Raw genomic sequence first — 19341 nt, 5'->3', positions numbered from 1 at the left:
AGCAGAATCTACAGACATCACCGCAGTGTGCAAATGGATCCCGGGAAGGTGGATTGGCCCCAGCCTACTTCTATGGTGCAGCTGCAACACTTCTTGGGGTTCGCCAAATTCTATTGCCGCTTTATCCAGGGTTACAGCACCCTAGCTTCACCCCTGTAGCTTGAGTCCCCTGTAGCTTGTAGCACCTCGTCCAAGGTTTCGTTCAGATGGTCTCCAGCTGCTGACCGGGCGTTCCGGGACCTCAAACATCGCTTCACCGCAGCTCCCATCTTGGTTCCTCCTGACCCTTCCCGTCAGTTCGTGCTGGAGGCTGATGCTTCTGATGTCGGAGTGGGGGCGGTCCTGTCCCAGCGTTCTGCCCTGGACCTCAAGCTACATACCTGCACCATCGTCTCCCACTGCCTCAACGCCACGGAAAGGATCTACGATGTGGGGAATCGTGAGCTTCTCACAGTGAAGATGGCATTGGAGGAATGGCAGCACTGGCTGGAGGGGGAGGCACACCCATTCATCATGTAGACCGACCACACGAACCTGGAGCATCTCCGCACTGCCAAGCGTTTCAACTCCAGGCAACCAAGATGGGCCCTGCTTTTCACACTGTTCACCTTTCCCTCTCGTGCTGAGAATGTCAAGCTGGATGCACTGTCCCGCCACTATAGTCCCACGGGTACAACCCCGGAGCCCAAGACCATCCTTCCTACCTCGTGCCTGGTGACGGCACTCAACTGGGGTACAGTGAAACAGGTCTGGGAGGCACAGCGGTCACAGCCGAACCCTGGAGGGGGCCCTGATAATCGGATGTTTGTCACTGACGCTGTACTCTCTGCGGTCCTGGAGTGGGCCCATTCCTCCATGCTTGCCTGCCACCCGGGCTCCCATCGGACCGTGGCCTTCATGCGACAATACTTTTGGTGGCCTATGATGGTTCTGGATGTCGCCACGTTTGCCTCCGCCTTCAAGGTCTGTGCTCAGAATAAGACTCCTCGGCAAGCTCTGGCTGGTCTTCTGCAACCACTGCCTGTCCCTCATCGTCCCTGGGCCCACATATTCCTGGATTCGTTACAGGTCTCCCCCCGTCTGAGGGCAACATTGCCATCCTGACTGTGGTCGGCCAGTTTTCCAAGGCCTCTCACTTCATTACTCTCTCCCAAACTACACTCGGCCAAAGAGACGGCCCAGCTCATGGTGCAGCATGTCTTCCGGATCCATGGACTGCCCGTGGACATGGTGTCTTACCGGGGGCCTCATTTCTCGTCCCGGTTCTGGAAGGCATTCTGTGCCCTCATTGGGTCGTCGGCCAGCCTGTCCTCTGGGTTCCACCCCCAGTCCGATGGCCAGTCGGCGCAAGCCAACCAGCTTCCTGGTCTCTGCCAACCCCACCTTCTGGAGCCAGCAGCTGGTGTGGGTCGAGTACGCCCGCAACACCCTTCCCTGCTCCGTGCCTATCTCCGTTTGCCACGTGTCTATCTCCGTTTGAGTGTTCCCTGGTGTATCAGCCCCCGCTCTTCCCCGAGCAGGAAAAAGAGGTCGGCGTACCTTCTGCCCAGATGTTTGTCTGCCGCTGTCGTCGTACCTGGAGGAGAGCCCAGTCGGCCTTCCTTAAGACTACCTCCAGGTATTGACGACAAGAGGATTGCCATCGGACTCCGGCTTCCCGATATCGTCTCGGGTTAAATGTATGACTATCCACCCGGGATCTGCCCCTCCAGGTGGAATCCGGCTAACTCTCCCCCCGGTTTATAGGTCCATTTTCCATCTCCAAGATGATTAGCCCCTCTGCTGTTTGTCTTCTGTTGCCCCGTACCCTTTGTTTACATCCCACCTTTCATGTGTTCAGAGTCAAACCTATGTCTCACAGCCCTTTGTCTCCTGTTTCCAGGCCCACCCCTCTCCCCTGTCTCATTGACGGCCAACTAGCTTACTCTGTGAGGCGTCTCCTGAAAGTTCAACCTCAGGGCAGGGTGTTCCAGTACCTGGTTGACTGGGAGGGTTATGGCCCAGAGGAAATGTGCCGAGTCCCCGCCAGGGACATACTGGACCCAGGCCTCATTGCGTATTTTCAACTCCGACACCCCGGTCAACCAGGTATGCACCCAGATAGGATGCCAGGTGGTGCCCCTAGAGTTGGGGGGTACTGTCACACCCTGATCTCTTTCACCTGTCCTTGTGATTATCTCCACCTCCATCCAGGTGTCGCCCATGTTCCCCATTGTTCCCCATTATCCCCGGTGTATTTATACCTGTGTTCTCTGTTTGTCCGCTGCCAATTCGTCTTGTTTTGTCAGGTCAACCAGCGTTTTTGTTCCCAGCTCCTGATTTTTTCTAATCTCTCTTTTCTCACCCTCCTGGTTTTGACCCTTGCCTGTACTGACTCTGAGCCCGCCTGCCTGACCACTCTGCCTGCCCCTGACCCTGAGCCTGCCTGCCGACCTATACCTTTGCCCCACCTCTGGATTGTTGACCTCTGCCTACCCTGACCCTGCCTGCCATCCGGTACCGTTGCCCCACCTTTGGTTTACTGACCCCTGCCTGCCTTGACTTGTCTATTGCCTGCCCCTGTTGGAATATTAAAACATTATCAATTTTACGTGATTCCTGATAATGATTAAGCAATAAGGCATGAGGCGAGGGAGTATGGTATATGGCCAGTATACCATGGCTAAGAGTTGTTTTTAAGCATGATGCAAAGTGGAGTGCCTGGATACAGCCATTAGCCATGGTATACTGTCCATATACCACAAATCCCCAGGGTGCCTTCTTGCTATTGGTTATCAACGTAATTAGAACAGTAACAACGATTTTTTTTTGTCATACCCCTGGTATACCACAGCTTTCAGCCAATCACATACACATGGTTAGCAGATGTTAATGCAAGTGTAGCGAAATGTTGTGCTTCTAGTTCCGACAATGCAGTAATAACCAACGAGTAATCTAACTAACAATTCCAAAACTACTACCTTATGCACACAAGTGTAAAGGGATAAAGAATATGTACATAAAGATATATGAATGAGTGATGGTACAGAACGGCATAGGCAAGATGCAGTAGATGGTATCGAGTACAATATATAAATATGAGATGAGTAATGTAGGGTATGTAAACAAAGTGGCATAGTTTAAAGTGGCTAGTGATACATGTATTACATAAAGATACAGTAGATGATATAGAGTACAGTATATACATATGATATGAATAATGTAGGGTATGTAAACATTATATTAAGTAGCATTGTTTAAAGTGGCTAGTGATATATTTTCCATCAATTTCCATCAATTCCCATTATTAAAGTGGCTGGAGTTGAGTCAGTGTGTTGGCAGCAGCCACTCAATGTTAGTGGTGGCTGTTTAACAGTCTGATGGTCTTGAGATAGAAGCTGTTTTTCAGTCTCTCGGTCCCAGCTTTGATGCACCTGTACTGACCTCGCCTTCTGGATGATAGCGGGTGAACAGGCAGTGGCTCGGGTGGTTGTTGTCCTTGATGATCTTTATGGCCTTCCTGTGACATAAGAACGGGAAGCATAGAAATTACTTACATTGAACAGGTCTATGTGAATTTGGTCGGGTCGCCCAAAAAGTTACATCTTGTATCTTTAGAGGTTGTGGAATTGGCAGGTTCAGCATCATGTGTGACAGGACACAGACCATTTACAGTACGTTCTACAATCACATTTTTTGGAATGTACTTGGCAGATTTATAGTAAAGAGAAAGAGTAACAAAAAAAATGATCTACATGTCACATCTTTCCTCCCACTAAATTGCCCCAGGACAACTCTAAACGTCAGGATTACACAAGAATATGCAATGCCCTTGGCATTTCCCCCTTACTTTTTCATCTTCCCTGGCAAGAGCAAAGTGTTTTGAATGTGCCTATATAGACAGCTACAGAAATCAGAGCTATATGTGTGCATATTACAAATACACCAGTTAATGATGATGATAATAATCATTTGTTTGTTACATTCTGTAATAAATATACCCTACTACATGTAGTAAGGATTTTAATTTATATGCACAGTTGGATTTAAATAATCTATTTAGGGTTAGGGTTAGAGCGTTATTTCCATAGAGCGTTAAATACATTCCAATATAGACAAAGGACAAACAAATGTAGTTGTATCTATTCATCAAATTAGTATGAAGAGATACAGAACACCATTAAATATGATGCATAAAATGGACAGAGGGTAGTCACTGAATGTATCAACATTATAATCAAACTTACTGCAAAAGATAAATCCAATGATTCCTTTGTGCATCAATACATTTTATAATAACCACTGTTCACAATATCTTACAAAAAAGGTAAAGATGATACAGAGCTATTGTTTTACGATAAAGCTGATCCATCACAATATCAGTCTTTCCCAAATTAGTGTTCATACGCCATACTATGGACAAAAACAGAATCATTCTAAACCTGTGTGTTGAAGCTGCTTCTGCCTCAGCACCACAGAGAGCCAGCCATGGCAGGTCATCAAAAAGCAACTTGTTCCCACTCCACCTGTTCAAAACGCTATTAATCTGCTGCCTTCCAATAGAAGGCTTGGCTTTGTCCCGGGAGCCAATAGAAATACGAGAGCTGCGGGACCGACCAATCCAAGGCAGCATTCTAATATGTCCTTTCTTTATCAAGGTGCCACTCCACTTCAAGATACTGCTTATTTATGACCCCCGAGGAGAGAGCAGGGAGGAGATATTTGTCTTAAGGAGCAACTGTGAACACTGTTTCTCAGGTTGCACAACACCTGATGTTGATTTTGGAACTGTCACCTTCAGTACTATGGTACAAAGCAGGTGAAGGAAGACAGTGAAGAGGTTTTATGCTGGCACCAGCCCTCTGCTGTCATAGCCAGCTAGAGAGACACCTCTGCAGATACCAGTGACCTGGTGTAATCTAGTCCTCAGATGACTGGCATCAGCATCATTTGAACATCAACAGACTGGATTAAGAAATAAGAACACAATCAACGAACCCGTATTCATCCAGTCTTGGTGAGAGAGGTAAACGTCAACCTTTGTGGGCCGCACTGGGTCTTTTCATGACTGGACCTTGTTAGGTGAGTTGGTGAAATCTAAAAGTGGAGGCACTTCTCATGGATTCCAACATACCGGGGTCTTTTCTGTTCAACAACAGCCTGAACCAGTTCTCCTCGGACTTAAAGGCACCTGTGTGTCAGTACTCAGTGCCCAACTCCTACTACAAGCTAAACCCAGGCCTGAACAGCCAGCTGCAGGCAGCAGGCACACCCCACGGCATCAGTGACATCCTCAGCCGTTCCATGATGGGTGCTACGGGCACTACCACCCTGCTCTCTGGATACCCTACCATGGGGGGCTTTGGCACCGTGGCCACCCCGGGGGTCTACTACAACCGTGCAGACTACAACCCCTCACTGGGCGGCTTCACCAAGCCTGGCGCTGAGTGCCCCGTGAAGGGTCGCAGTGGCAGCTGCTGGGTAGAGAGTGGGTACGAGTGGAGAGGAGGGAGGCAGCAGTGCAATAACAGTGAGTAACTCCGCACTATAGTCACCTAAACATCACACGACTCACACACCAACTGACTGAGGCATGGCTTATATCACCCATCCATAATACTCAGAGAACTGTATTATTAGCTAGATTCTTATCATGTTTTTTTCTCAAAGCTTAAACAAATGAATATATTTGGTGTAAATTACTTTGTAACTCCTCTGTTTAATTAAAAAACAAATATCTTAAAACATTTGAATAACTTAATTTCTCACAAGTTTTTAAATCAAGGTTTTGTTAGTTAAAGGTGTAAATATATTTTTGTATAAAGTGTATGGCAGTCTATTGTAATCTATAATGTAATTTGATGTGTCATTGTTTAAATACTGGTTATCACTAACCATTCAGTCTTTCAGTAAAGATAGTGTACGTAGAATTTGGCTGACTCATTCACTTAACATTCAAATATCTGGAATCTGATTACATGCTATACAAGGATAATGCTGCATAGGTCACATAAAACATTTTAAGATGTGAAAAAAGTTTGTATTGAGAAATGTATCCAATATTATATCGGATCATCTCTGCAATACAAACACACAAAAAAAATAGTACAATTGGTTATATATTCATTTTTATTCCTCCAATATGAGTATTTGACCAACTACTACTAATATTTTACAGATATGTAAAAATATCTATGTAATTGACCATCATTATTTACCTCACTATTTGTATGCAGTCTCCAAGTGACGTAAATTGAAAATAAGTGTAATGCACACTTCATTTCCAGACATTGGGCATCTAGAGGATATTTCAGGCAGGAAGAAGCACACCAGACCTACATTCAGTGGACATCAGATATTTGCCCTGGAGAAAACCTTTGAGCGGACCAAGTACTTGGCCGGGCCAGAGAGAGCTAGACTGGCCTACTCCCTGGGCATGACAGAGTCACAAGTCAAGGTAAAGCAAAAGTCCCTATATAGACAGATCTAAATGCATGCACTGACTATACACTTCATCTGAATTAATTTAGTAAAAAGGATGACAGTATTGTATAACTGAATGTATGCTGGTTAAAATAAGAAATCCCACTAAGTAAAGAAATTATTTAAATCAGGTATGGTTCCAGAACCGCCGCACCAAGTGGAGGAAGAAGAGTGCCTCAGAGCCCAGCTCCACCCAGGCGATGCGGGGTGAGCAGGGAGGGGAGGCCTCGGAGAACGAGGTGGAGGATGAGGAGTACAACAAGCCTCTGGATCCCGACTCGGACGACGAGAAGATACGACTGCTGCTGCGCAAACACCGCCGGGCTTTCTCTGTACTCCGCCTTGGACCACATCACGTCTGACACATAAACACAAAAGCTGCCACGCACACAGACACACACGCACACATCAGATGTGCATGTTGTAGCAAGGGGTAGCATTAAACACATTTTGTAGTACAGACACACAACTAAATATTCAAGCATGTTCAAAATAAGGCACATTTATAATACAGTAAGTTTAAGGAGAAAAAAGGGTAACGGTTCACGTGAAGTGATGCCTTGACGTACCATATTTGTAACCATAATGGAAACAGAGGGAAGATGTTACCATTAAATGATGGGTGAAACAGTTTAAATTGAAAACAGAATTCATCAATGCCTTTCAATGAGGCAAATGGTTAACTGTTATGTAGGAAACCCATCATTACCTATTATCCTCAGCTGCACCATGGTGGTTGCATCAAAAAGGAAATAGTTTCTCATGTGTACATACACATTATAGCAGACCAAAGCTAAATAGATATGTAAACCATGGATAATGCAGTTGACAGTACCTGTTTTATTTGAGTAGAATAAACACTTCAGGTCAAGGACTTTTTGTTTCAGTTCATCAAATTAATTTGCTTGTTGTACTCTTAATATTGAATGTCCATTTGAACTTGTTTCAGTCAACTGCTGTACTATGAACACAGAATATTTCTATTATTAACTCTGATTCATTTAATTGAGAGCCTGGCGATGCTGTTTTTGTTTTTTAACACTGGCGTTGAGGGTACACATATCAAGATAAGTCTTGACCTTTTATTTTGACTAATGTGTTAGCTAATGTCATGCAGACATGCAAGCTTTCATGACATTTGAGGGTTTCTGCGCATCCAAATTAAGTTGCATAAGGATAATGTAAATGAATGATGACATTTTTAATTGTACAATAAATTATTGTGAATTATTTATTGAATACAATGGTACAATGATTGTGTCATGCCTTGGTTTTTCAGTAATTGTTTTCATATAAAAGACAACAATCCCCAAACAAACAACTTATACTGTGCTGTATCTGACATCTAAACAGACATTGAAGTCTATATCAGCAATAGAGTTGTTAATAGATTAAAAGCGACAGTTTAGACAGATGGTGGGTAGAAAGGCACAATAATTGAGTAGAAGTGAGGGGTCAAAGGCCAATCCCAAGGTGATCTATGTAGTTACCAGGGTGCTGGAATTGGACTGGCTGAACTGTTCTGTGTAGAAGACAAAGCCATCAGACCCATCCACGCCATCACAAAAATCAATGCTACTATTCTATTTCATTCACTAATTGAATATCTCTCACCCCTGGCCCCTGCAGCTCAGTGCTGTTTGTCATTAGGACAGATGCTACGGAAGTGTGTGAGGGTGTGCCCAGCACCAGGGAAAATATGCATTGTGCTGGTTGTACTGTTGAAACAATTATGCAATTGTTGATAGTAAAACATCAACAAGATGCTAGTCTCCCTAGGCAGACGGGTTGCCTCCCACAATGTGAACAATGCTCCAGGTCTGGGATTTCTGAGGCTAACAAGACGCTAACGTCAAGAGTTAGGTCGCTCTACAGTTCAGGATAGAGATATGTTAACAGCAACAGCATACAGACTACAAACTTTGAGAATATAACCATATGAATATGCTATACCAGATACCTTTCTACTACTAAAAGTTCTATACACAGGAGAGAAAAGGCAGGGAAACCCATCTCTGAGAAAAGCTGAAGAGCAACATTGATATCAGTCTTGGCATGGTTGGGAAACAAAGCCTGTGCTGTATCACTGAATCTAGGAAACTCTCAGAACACTTCAGTTCTTGTGCAGCTTCGTATGAAAGTGAAGAAAGAAAAAAAAAGATTTCAAAGAGCCCAGTTCTGTGAAACTGCAAAAGCTCTTCATAAATGAGACTTGCATATTCATGGAATCTGCTTTACTTAAATCTTTCAGCATCTAGGCCAGGACAGGTAATTTCCATTGTTTTTAGTGCGCATTTTACATTTGCTGACTGCAGACTGTACTTTTTCTGCTGATTATTTTGCCTAGCACTTGATAAATCCAAGGCAACGGTATTGGATCAACATTTGTCCTCCAAAATGCAATAATTGTGAGGATCGGATTCAGAGCAACTCACAATTTCAGTTGGCTTTTCCTTTCTGGAGTTTTAAAGGGTATTGATCGAAACAACTTGGCCAGTTCTGACCGTCTGAAACAGCCAGCCCATTCCACCTTGAGAGGGCACGTTTAATATCCCATCTACTTCATACAAAGTCCTATCAATACGCAGCCTCACTTTCTCTCTCCAACCAAAGAGGCAAGTCTCAGGCTGGGCTGGATTCTCAAACCATAGAATGGGAAAAAATAACATGGCCATAATAAGTTCAAGTTGAGTGTGTAAGGTCCAGATGGACATTTAGCATGAGAATAATCAAATAAAAGTTGACCTATTTCAGCATGACCTCTCCAAAACACCTTGCAGTGATCTGTGTGTGTTCCACCCTGACAGCAAGTATAACCCATTGTAACCCAATTGATAGGAACTATTTAAGGACACTCCACCACGAGCATGGGAGATTCCAGGCATTCTCGTTTCATGCATTAGGCCTACATTAAAGGAGTGGTACGTCGTCGGAGATATGTTACAAATCAGCTGCATCCAGTGTTGTCGATAAGCATTGGAGTGAAACCATACATAAAGAGCTTTATTTGAAATCACATGGCAATGGTTGTGTTATGCAGAGCACTGGTGTGACTGAAAGAGAAAGCCCAATAGTGATCAGAGTTACCTGCCAAAAGGAAAACCCTTGCACAACTCTGAGATAAATTGCAAGTAGAATGCCAACTGAAAAGAAACAAGCTAGTAGCTCTAAAATTGATATTGATTTTGCAAAGGTAGAATCTCATGAAGGGAGAGTTATACAGTAATGTAATTGCAGTGGTCAACATTTATTTACAAAACTGGAAGCATTACAAGAATGTAGTGTTTGTTTGTGTTCGACCAGAAATGACAAACATTAGTCCACTCCATCTAACAATACTACTGGCCTCATGTTGAACTCCAAACCAAGAGCATTCCCCGGAGGGCATTATTAGAATATGTTGACCATACCATGAATCAACTACTACAAATATGTTATTGACAGGTGGGCCTTGCACTTTCCACGCAGACACATCAATCATTAATTGTAAACAACCGTAAGGAAATTTGAGAGGATACAGATTAAAAGGATCTATACATTTGAACTAATGAATCCTGGTATTATCAGTCTACAATTACTTCACAGCAGATTGAGTGTAAATCAGTCAACACATACTACAGAGGAAGATTGATTACAAATTATGCATTTTCTACCTCAAAATATAGGGAGTATAACAGTAAAATAAATAAGTAATTAATATGCATTGATCATTTAAGTGCATTCTGAATAACACATACACCTATAAAATAATATGAAAACCATGATTATATATTAAAAGTCTTTGAATTAGTCTAATAAAACAAAATTATGCAAACCAGCCATCCATTTCATACAAAATACAGAGGATGAACAAAGATCTGCTGCAGCACAAATCAACATAGAACACGGAAAATAGATAAAATCAATAAAATCACTTCAACCAAAATAATATAGTGGTTTCAAGCTTAAAATGTTGTGAACTTTGCGTGAGTTTGTGTGAGCATGTGCCTGGGTGTGCATGTGCGTGCTTGCATGTGATTTTGTGTGTGGCTGTGGTATCAGACATCCATTCCAGACGCATTCATTTAAAATAATTGTATGGTAAACAAGTTATAGTGATTTGGCAGAAGTTAAACTGATCACAGGAACTGAAACAGTAAAACAATAGATGGGTCGTTCCACAAAATGAGTGCCTTTTGCGTCCATTTGATATTTTAAGAATAGATGATGCACAAATATTTCATTTTAAAAGCCAGTTATATTCAATGAAGTGCCCTTTAATATAGACCACACAGATAATTCAATAAATCAGATGAGTAAAGACTCTAAACATCTCTCCGTGTACCCTCTGTGACCTCTAGGAAGATTAACCCACTTAACCCCAACACTTCTCCAAGTTTTCACAATCATTGTAAAGCCCTAGCTATTTAGTTGCTTTGACAGTCATTTCTGAAGATAATTTATTTAATGTGATTAGTAATTAATTTATGTCTGTTACTCATTTAAGGGCCACCATGTTACGTGAACTGAACTCTTCATTTAATATGGTTAAACTACTCCTTTGTAAATATATTTTTTCCAAAAGAAAAATGAACATCTAATTGTCAAATCAGTGTAAAAGCAGGTGAGCTGGTTCTACTCTTTTTGTCCATTTTCTGGTGTTTTGTGGTGGAGAACTGAGCGGGTCGAGAACAACACGTCAACCCTGTTACCCACATATAGACAGTCTACATTTAAAAAAAAAATATTCCCCGTCACAAGGGGATTTGCGGCTGATTTACAGTGGCAAGAAAAAGTATGTGAACCTTCTGGAAATACCTGGATTTCTGCACAAATTCGTAATAAAATTTGATCTGATCTTCATCTAGGTCACAACAATAGACAAACACAGTCTGCTTAAACAAATAACACACAAACAATGATATGTTTTCATGTCTTTATTGAACACACCGTGTAAACATTCACAGTGCAGGGTATGTGAACCCTCCACACATAGTGTTGTATGTTCCATCCAAACAACTCAACCGTAGTTTAATCTGTCCACAGAATATTTAGCCAGTAGCGCTGTGGAACATCCAGGTGCAAAAAACGCGCAGCAATGTTTTTTTTGGACAGCCGTGGCTTCTTCCATGCTGTCCTCCCATGAACACCATTCTTGTTTAGTGTTTTACGTATCGTAGACTCGTCAACAGAGATGTTAGCATGTTCCAAAGATTTCTGTAAGTCTTTAGCTGACACTCTAAGATTCTTCTTAACCTCATTAATCATTCTGCACTGTGCTCTTGCAGTTATCTCTGCAGGATGGCCACTCCTAAGGAGAGTAGCAACAGCGCTGAACTTTCTCCATTTATAGACAATTTGTCTTACCGTGGACTGATGAACATCAAGGCTTTTAGAGATACTTTTGAAACCCTTTCCAGCTTTATGCAAGTTAATAACTTGTAATCTTAGGTCTTCTGAGATCTCTTTTGTTCGAGGCATGGTTCACATCAGGTAATGCTTATTGCGAAGAAAAGCAAACTCAAATTTTGTGAGTGTTTTTTATGGGGTAAAGGCAGCACTAACCAACATTTCCGATCTCGTCTCATTTATTGGACTCCAGGTTAGCTGACTCCATTAGCCTAGGTGTTCACATACTTTCCCCAACCTACACTGTGAATGTTTAAATGATGTATTCAATACAGGCAAGAAAAATACATTAATTTGTGTGCTATTAGTTTAAGCACACTGTTTGTCTATTGTTGTGACTTAGATGAAGATCAGATCAAATTTGATGACCAATTTATGCAGAAATCCAGGTAATTCCAAAGGGTTCACATACTTTTTCTTGCCACTGTAAGATTAAATTGTCAACCCTGTTACTTTATTTGGCACTTAATAGGCGCTTTCTATAGTAATTGTTTTATTAAACCTCTTGAGATGTTTGTGTTTTTTATTACGTTGACCATGTGCTCTTTATGACAGAATGTTAAAATTAGGTGAATGCATCATTAAAAACAAAATAACATTCAGCCAGTTCCCCTGAACAAGATAAATCTCTATTAGCACACTTTGAGGAGCTACTTTAAAGGACTAGCCCATATTTTGTGGAATAAAGCACTTGATGGTAATAACGTAGCTGCGTACCACAGGCAATACACATCAGAAATGAAAACAGACTACATAACTGCCAGCTATCATGGTGTCCTGACTTAATGTCCTGTAGAGTAGGGACTAACCTTACAGTTGAACCATAATAAGTTTGTCCATTACATGGGCCCACCCCATAATATGTCAATGTACAACCCGCCAGAGAGCACACCCAGCAGAGTGGAGTAGCAGGCAGGCAAAGCCCAGTGATAATCAGTATTCAGCAGCATGTAGATGTTATATTTTAGAGTCTGTGGGAATCCAAGTTAGAGGTCCGATGGGGGAGGGAGGGCATTTCCGTTTTTCATACTGACCTGATGGGCTCCCAGCCTGAATCTGGTCCCACTGGTCTTTTACATGATCTTATTGATTTAAGCTGAGTTATAACCATAGTTATGGAAGGAGGTTAGGAAAAGAGACCTCAGCGTGGCATTTTTTTAAAAAGTAGACTGTTCGAGGGATGAGCTGGGATAGTATGTACAGTGCATTCAGAAAGTATTCACACCCCTTTACTTTTTCTACATTTTGTTGTCAGAGCCTGTATTAAAAATAGGTTACATTTAGATTTTGTGTCACTGATGCACACACAATACCCCATAATGTCAAAATGGATTTAAAAAAAAGAATTCTTATGAAATGAATAATAAATTTAAGGTTCAAATGCCTTTAGTCAAATAAGTATTCAACCCCTTTGTTATGGCAAGCCTAAATAAAAAGCAGACGCTGTCAAATATCCCTTTGAGTATGGCGAAGTTATTAATTAGGCTTTTGATGATGTATTAATACACCCAGTCACAAAAAGATAGAGGTGTCCTTCCTAACTCAGTTGGAGGAGAGAAAGGAAACTACTCAGGGATTTTGGTGATTTTGGTTGTGATATGAGAAAACTGACAATGGATCAACAACATTATACTCACTCCACAATACTTATCTTGTCTCTATGGGGGTGCCACAGGGTTCAATTCTCGGGCCGGCTCTTTTCTCTGTATACATCAATGATGTCGCTCTTGCTGCTGGTGATTCTCAGATCCACCTCTACGCAGACGACACCATTCTGTATACTTATGGCCCTTCTTTGTACACTGTGTTAAAAAACCTCCAAACAAGCTTCAATGCCATACAACACTCCTTCCGTGGCCTCCAACTGCTTTTAAATGCTAGTAAAACTAAATGCATGCTCTTCAACCGATTGCTGCCCGCACCCGCCCACCCGACTAGCATCACTACTCTGGACGGTTCTGACTTAGAATATGTGGACAACTACAAATACCTAGGTGTCTGGTTAGACTGTAAACTCTCCTTCCAGACTCACATTAAGCATCTCCAATCCAAAATTAAACCTAGAATCGGCTTACTATTTCGCTACAAAGCCTCCTTCACTCACACTGCCAAACATACCCTCGTAAAACTGACTATCCTACCGATCCTTGACTTCGGCGATGTCATCTACAAAATAGCCTCCAATACTCTACTCAGCAAACTGGATGTAGTCTATCACAGTGCCATCCGTTTTGTCACCAAAGCCCCATATACTACCCACCACTGCGACCTGTATGCTCTCGTTGGCTGGCCCTCGCTACATATTAGTTGCAAAACCCACTGGCTCGTCATCTATAAGTCTTTGCTAGCACCATAGCTGGGTTGTGTTCCGGAGGATGCACGGCTCTCGTACGGGAGTTGCAGCTTTGAGACAAGACTAACTACCAACTGGATACCACAAAATTGGGGAGAAAAAAGGGTAAAAAGGTATTTTTTTTCTCATAAACCACAAGGCCAAATCTACACTGGAGTTGCTTACCAACATTACATTGAATATTCCTGAGTGGCCTAGTTACAGTTTTGACTTAAAACGGCTTGACAATCTATGGCAAGACTTAATAGCGCCTGTCTAGTAATGATCAACAATCAACTTGACAGAGCTTGAAGAATTTTAAGAGGTATAATGGGCAAATATTGTACAATCCAGGTGTGCAAAGCTCTTAGAGACTTACCCAAAAAGATTCACAGCTGTAATCGACTTTTACAAAGTATTGACTCAGGGGTCTGAATACTTACATAAATGAGATGTTTCTGTGTTTCATTTTCAATACATTTGCTAAGATGTATGAAAGCATGTTTCACTTTGACATTATGGGGTATTGTGTGTAGATGGGTGAGATTTTTAAAAATTTAATCCATTTTTGGAATTAGGCTTTAACACAACAACGTGAAATAAGTCAAGGGGTATGAATACTTTCTGAAGGCACTGTATGTACTGGTGAAATGTATGTTTTGAACAAAAGACAACACAACATGAGAATGCACAGAGAAATGTGTATTATGCTACTGCTCTATTCTGAAGAGGGACGCAACCTGGCCAAACATGCTGACGGTGCATTGAAATACTGTAGTAGCTTTTGTTTATTGTGTTTCTGAATATTTGATTTAAGCATACTTATATTGATAGTAACCAGTTAAAAGTTAGAAAATAAATAGGTAAAATGAAAGACTACTAAAATACAACTGAAAAGCATGCATGCATATTCCATTCAGGGATGTCAGAAGGAATACTTAACCGTAGACCCTTGACACTTGAAAACCGTTTGATCAGCTGAAGTTAGGGTATTTACTTGGCAAGATGCCAGTGTGTATGTCCTCACATGTCTCTTTAATCCCATTGGGACAGACCGGTGCCCTCCATGACAAGACCAGCAGTCCCACATTGTCTTTTCGTTGGCCCTATTCCATCCAGCAAACTGCCACACATACTCTGGTTCCAATGGTCGAGCACTGAAGGTAGGACTCCAGAAAATACCCCTGCATCTCTGTGTATTTTGGGGTCAGACAATTTAAGATATATGGCCGAGCACAGGACAGAGCAAATTGTCCGTCAAAAAAAATCCATAATGCTGATGATCAAATCTGTGGTGATGTCACCCAAGCCATGGCAATCAATAACTTGGAGTGAGAGGAGAAGAGAACATGAGAAACCTGGTTGGGTGGATACTGACTGACTGCATGTACATCAGGGAGAGGCTGGGTCCCGTGACTGGCTAGGAGCTGTTCTGTTTATCCTCTGGTACAGATAATGGAGTGGGAGTGTGATGGTGATGGCCAGTGGGACTTGTGTTGGATAGATACTGGCATACCTAAAGGGAGAAAAGTTAATACACTGTTTACCATCCACAAGGAAAACATAACATCTATAAATAATTAGTTATTTCAATGTGTAAATGAATGATATAAGATTGGTAAAGGAGTTCTAAAAAAATAAAACACAAAAGTCCAAATTGGGTGAAATCTTACTGGATTCATAGATGGAACCAGGATAGGCATGGCAGACCAGATCATCACATATGATTTGGAATGCTGTCCATCTCATTGAAAAGCTAATTGACAGCCCTAAGTTCTTCCGATGCATAAAGCAAAGCCAGTTCAGAAAGGGAACCTGAGTGCATCTAATTAGATACTAGTAACAATCCCGCTTACCTTATTTGGCGGTCCATTGAAACTGACGGGATCTGTTCAAACATCCTACTGCCGCTTGCTGCTACTGCTAGTATGCGTTTGCTCCCACCACCAAACCAGCTTCCACCTGTTAGATTCTGTTTTCCTGCTGGTGGATTGGTATAGCCATCCACGCTCACTGCTTGTAGGTCATTTTATATATTGATGCTTTGCTTGGGCTGTGAGCTACCCTGAAGGAGCAGAGCCTATATCACCAAGACTTGCATTATTAATTTTTTAATAAATGGTTAAACATATTTTTATGTGGTGTTTCCTTTCTGAAATGGCTTTCATCACCTTTAGATCCTCCTGAAGAGGAATCCTCATAGAGGAGAGAACCATCCTATGAAAAAGCCATATAACAGGCAGCAAAACAAAATCACGGGTGTAAAAATGCCAATACACTGCTCTGCACGATGCATGTCTCTCTGGCCGGCGATCTGTCTGGTACTGAATGAACAGAGGTCCCACATTGGGCTTGGTGTAGCTACACACAGTGACAGAAGAGAACATTCTATAGACATAGATCAACAGGAAGTGACATTAAACTACATTATGCACAAAGGAGACAGTTTGTCCACAGAGCCACTTCATCTTAGTTCATCCCCACAGCACTCCACTGGACCAGCCTGGCCTTTGGCTCTCTGGGGAATAAGGCCCAGGAGCTGGAAATGATTTTGGCCTGTAATCGCTCTTTCAGAGTGACCCCCTGGTTATGGTCCTGTATACCTACACAACATATACTACACACTCACTAGCACATATACTCTTACCATTGAGCGGGATCCTTGTCAATGGCCATTCGTCTTCAGTGCAAAGGACAAGAAGACAGGCTAGGAAAAAAGGAGGAATACACAATGGTACATAAGTTTCCTTCTGTTTATCAAGGGCCATTTTCAAGACCAGACATGTTACATTATATAAAAACAAACATTACCTTGTGGTCTCCCATGCAGACATTAGGGCCCATTGTGTTGTAAACAACACTGCTCGCTCCCTCATCTCTCTAAAATGAAGCACACAGCTGTTTAATAGGCCTGTAGAACATGGATCTATGGTAAATACATCAATTAAACCATGAAGTGTGGATGGCAGAGTGTTGCCAAGTGACTCACCCTGTGGATGATATCTTGGGCAGTGTGAGACATGAGAATGCGGTCACACCAGGAGGGGCAGCGAGTGTTCATGTACTGGGTGGGTTTAGTGTAGTCCTCACAGTATGGGTAACTGACAGACAGACACACAGCATGGCAGTTATAGTGTCAGCAGTAACACTCCTTAGGCATAGTAACAGGGATTGATCGTAATAGTGCCAGGCCTGCCAGGGATGAGGCTTACCTGGGTGGAAACAGAATGTCTTCCTCTGTAATGACATCTTGAAAGGCTGAGATCTCCTTGTCATACTTCAGAATCTGAGGGATATAGAAGGATTAACAATTACTGGAGGTCTGAAAACATGGTATCTGCAAACCATAAAGATCTGCATAATGTGAATATTCAATTTCACCTAGAATTCACCATTACTTGAGCAAAAATATTTTATTTATTTATTTTTATTTATTATGCAACAATTTCAAATGTTTTACTGAGTTACAGTTCATATAAGGAAATCAGTCAATTGATCTAAATTCATTAAGCCCTAATCTATGGATTTCACATGACTGGGCAGGGGTGCAGCTATGGGTGGGCCTTGGAGGGCATAGGCCCATCCACTTGGCAGCCAGGCCCACCCACTGGGGAGCCAGGCCCAGCCAATCAGAATGAGTTTTTACTCATAAAATGGCTTTTTTACAGACAGAAATACTCCTCAGAATGAAGTCTACCATAACAGTTTTCATTAGGTTGGGTTCATTTCAATCCTGGCCACATGCCCACAGCTGGCAGCATCCAAGTGATTGGATCGGGTGCAGCTGAACCCAACCCAATTATAATGCCCATGGTCAATTTAGTTTGACATTCGATATCCATATCAGGCTAGTTAGGGACCATCAGTAAATTACACAATATATTTTTTATGTCAATAGCTCCAAATTTCAATGACTTAAAAACCTAAAACCAACTATAAATTGTCAAAGTTCATATACAAATATTGAAAGCATTTAATGAGGCAACTAAAAGATGTGCAACATGAAAATATTGTCCCATTTACATTGTGTAATTTATTGATTGTTCCCAACTAGCCCTAGAGATTGGCTACCCAATGTCAAACCAACTTTGCCACCGTTGCACACCAGCCGGCTGAAGCTAATTGGTGAAAGAAGTTGGCAAGTATTAGCTAGCCTAGGTGACTTCAAGACAAGACCTGGTTAGACTGTTTCAAGTTATCTAGAAGGGTGAATGACTAACTGTGTACTGTTTTGACAGAGTAAATGTACACACTCTTGCCATGTGCAACCACACACACACATACACACGAGACACCCAAATTAAACCACCATCACAAGACGTGTGGCTTCAGTCATGGCCGCTGCATTTCTTACGGACCAAGCCAAAAAATTTGGCAAAATAAGGAAGTTCAGCCCGCATTTAATGAAGTATTTTCTGTGGTTGTTTTCAGTTTAGAACTGGCAGGGACGGGAAAGGGAAATGGTCTCCCTAGTCAGTTGGATACTGAATGCATTCAACCGGAATGTGTCTTCCGCACTCAGCCCAACCCGTCTGAATCAGAAAAGTGGGTGGGTGGGTGGGGGGGGTGCTGCCTTAAACGACATCCACGTCATCGGCGCCAAGGCATTAATGATTGCTGTGGTAGCCCATGAGATTAATATGGGTGGGGTTGATGTATACAGTAGATAATGTTCTCACCGCTCTGCCGTTGTCCTCTGTGAACACTGCCTGGTGCAGGTAGGCAAATATCTTGGTCTCAATATGGAGAAGAACCTTGAGATGAAGCAACAGGGGATACAGTAAACCTCCGAATCTGAATAACAACAGGGAAACAGTAGGATGGAAGAAGTTGATGGGTGTGGAGACTCACCTTGTGGTCATTGTCCTTTTGCTCACAGATAATTTTTTCCACCTCATTACTGCTGTCCTTCTTCACTGTCTGCACCACTGCTGAAGTGGACAAGTTCTGGAACACACATACAGTTCGGTCAACTAAAACTCAATAGTCATCTAACCATTAGTAAAGATTCTCGTGAAATTCTTAAGGAAGTGGGCCATGTAATAATACCTGGACCAGGCTAAGGGTGTCCAGGCGGAAGTTGAAATCCCCAAACAGGAAGAAGGGGAGTGGGGTGTAGCTGCTGTCTGATATCCTGGAAGGAAATGACAGTGGTATTA

The 19341-nt window shown here is 42.3% G+C and overlaps 2 protein-coding genes across 5 annotated transcripts in view; one reads left to right on the top strand and one right to left on the bottom strand.

The window, feature by feature from the left end:
* Positions 1–3127: 3127 nt before the first annotated feature.
* LOC109895893 (inositol polyphosphate-5-phosphatase A-like) overlaps positions 3128–19341 on the bottom strand; it is a 49277-nt gene continuing 33063 nt past the window's right edge. The window contains exons 9-17 of one of the 4 annotated variants that reach the window (XR_002256044.2): positions 19232–19316; positions 19034–19129; positions 18862–18936; positions 17395–17468; positions 17172–17283; positions 16994–17062; positions 16830–16889; positions 16039–16543; positions 14867–15698 (exon numbers count right to left, since the gene is read on the bottom strand). Coding sequence is in view for 3 of the 4 variants with exons in the window: in XM_020489970.2 (XP_020345559.1) it covers positions 16848–16889; positions 16994–17062; positions 17172–17283; positions 17395–17468; positions 18862–18936; positions 19034–19129; positions 19232–19316 (553 nt within the window). In the remaining variant the exon portion in view is untranslated. Of the gene's footprint in view, positions 3500–6730; positions 6841–14866; positions 15699–16038; positions 16544–16829; positions 16890–16993; positions 17063–17171; positions 17284–17394; positions 17469–18861; positions 18937–19033; positions 19130–19231; positions 19317–19341 lie in introns of those variants that run through there. The other 3 variants (XM_020489970.2, XM_020489969.2, XM_020489968.2) reach the window with 3 other exon arrangements.
* nkx6.3 (NK6 homeobox 3) lies at positions 4683–10912 on the top strand. Its single transcript, XM_020489972.2, has 3 exons — positions 4683–5509; positions 6267–6436; positions 6594–10912. Exons 1-3 carry the CDS (start codon positions 5098–5100, stop codon positions 6822–6824), a joined length of 813 nt encoding a protein of 270 aa, XP_020345561.1. The 5' UTR covers positions 4683–5097; the 3' UTR covers positions 6825–10912.

This window comes from Oncorhynchus kisutch, linkage group LG8 (genome assembly GCF_002021735.2).
Source record: "Oncorhynchus kisutch isolate 150728-3 linkage group LG8, Okis_V2, whole genome shotgun sequence".
In the NCBI taxonomy this organism is placed as follows: Eukaryota; Metazoa; Chordata; class Actinopteri; order Salmoniformes; family Salmonidae; genus Oncorhynchus; species Oncorhynchus kisutch.
The sequence above is the reverse complement of the archived record's forward strand: the minus strand, read 5'-3'. Positions and strand labels throughout refer to the sequence as shown.

Bases quoted from the DNA above. Each gene is read 5' to 3' on its own strand.
- nkx6.3 (XM_020489972.2), top strand. From the start codon at position 5,098: ATGGATTCCAACATACCGGGGTCTTTTCTGTTCAACAACAGCCTGAAC. The intron at 5,510-6,266 runs GTGAGTAACTCC...CTTCATTTCCAG, and splicing joins GAGGCAGCAGTGCAATAACA to ACATTGGGCATCTAGAGGAT. The intron at 6,437-6,593 runs GTAAAGCAAAAG...TATTTAAATCAG, and splicing joins TGACAGAGTCACAAGTCAAG to GTATGGTTCCAGAACCGCCG.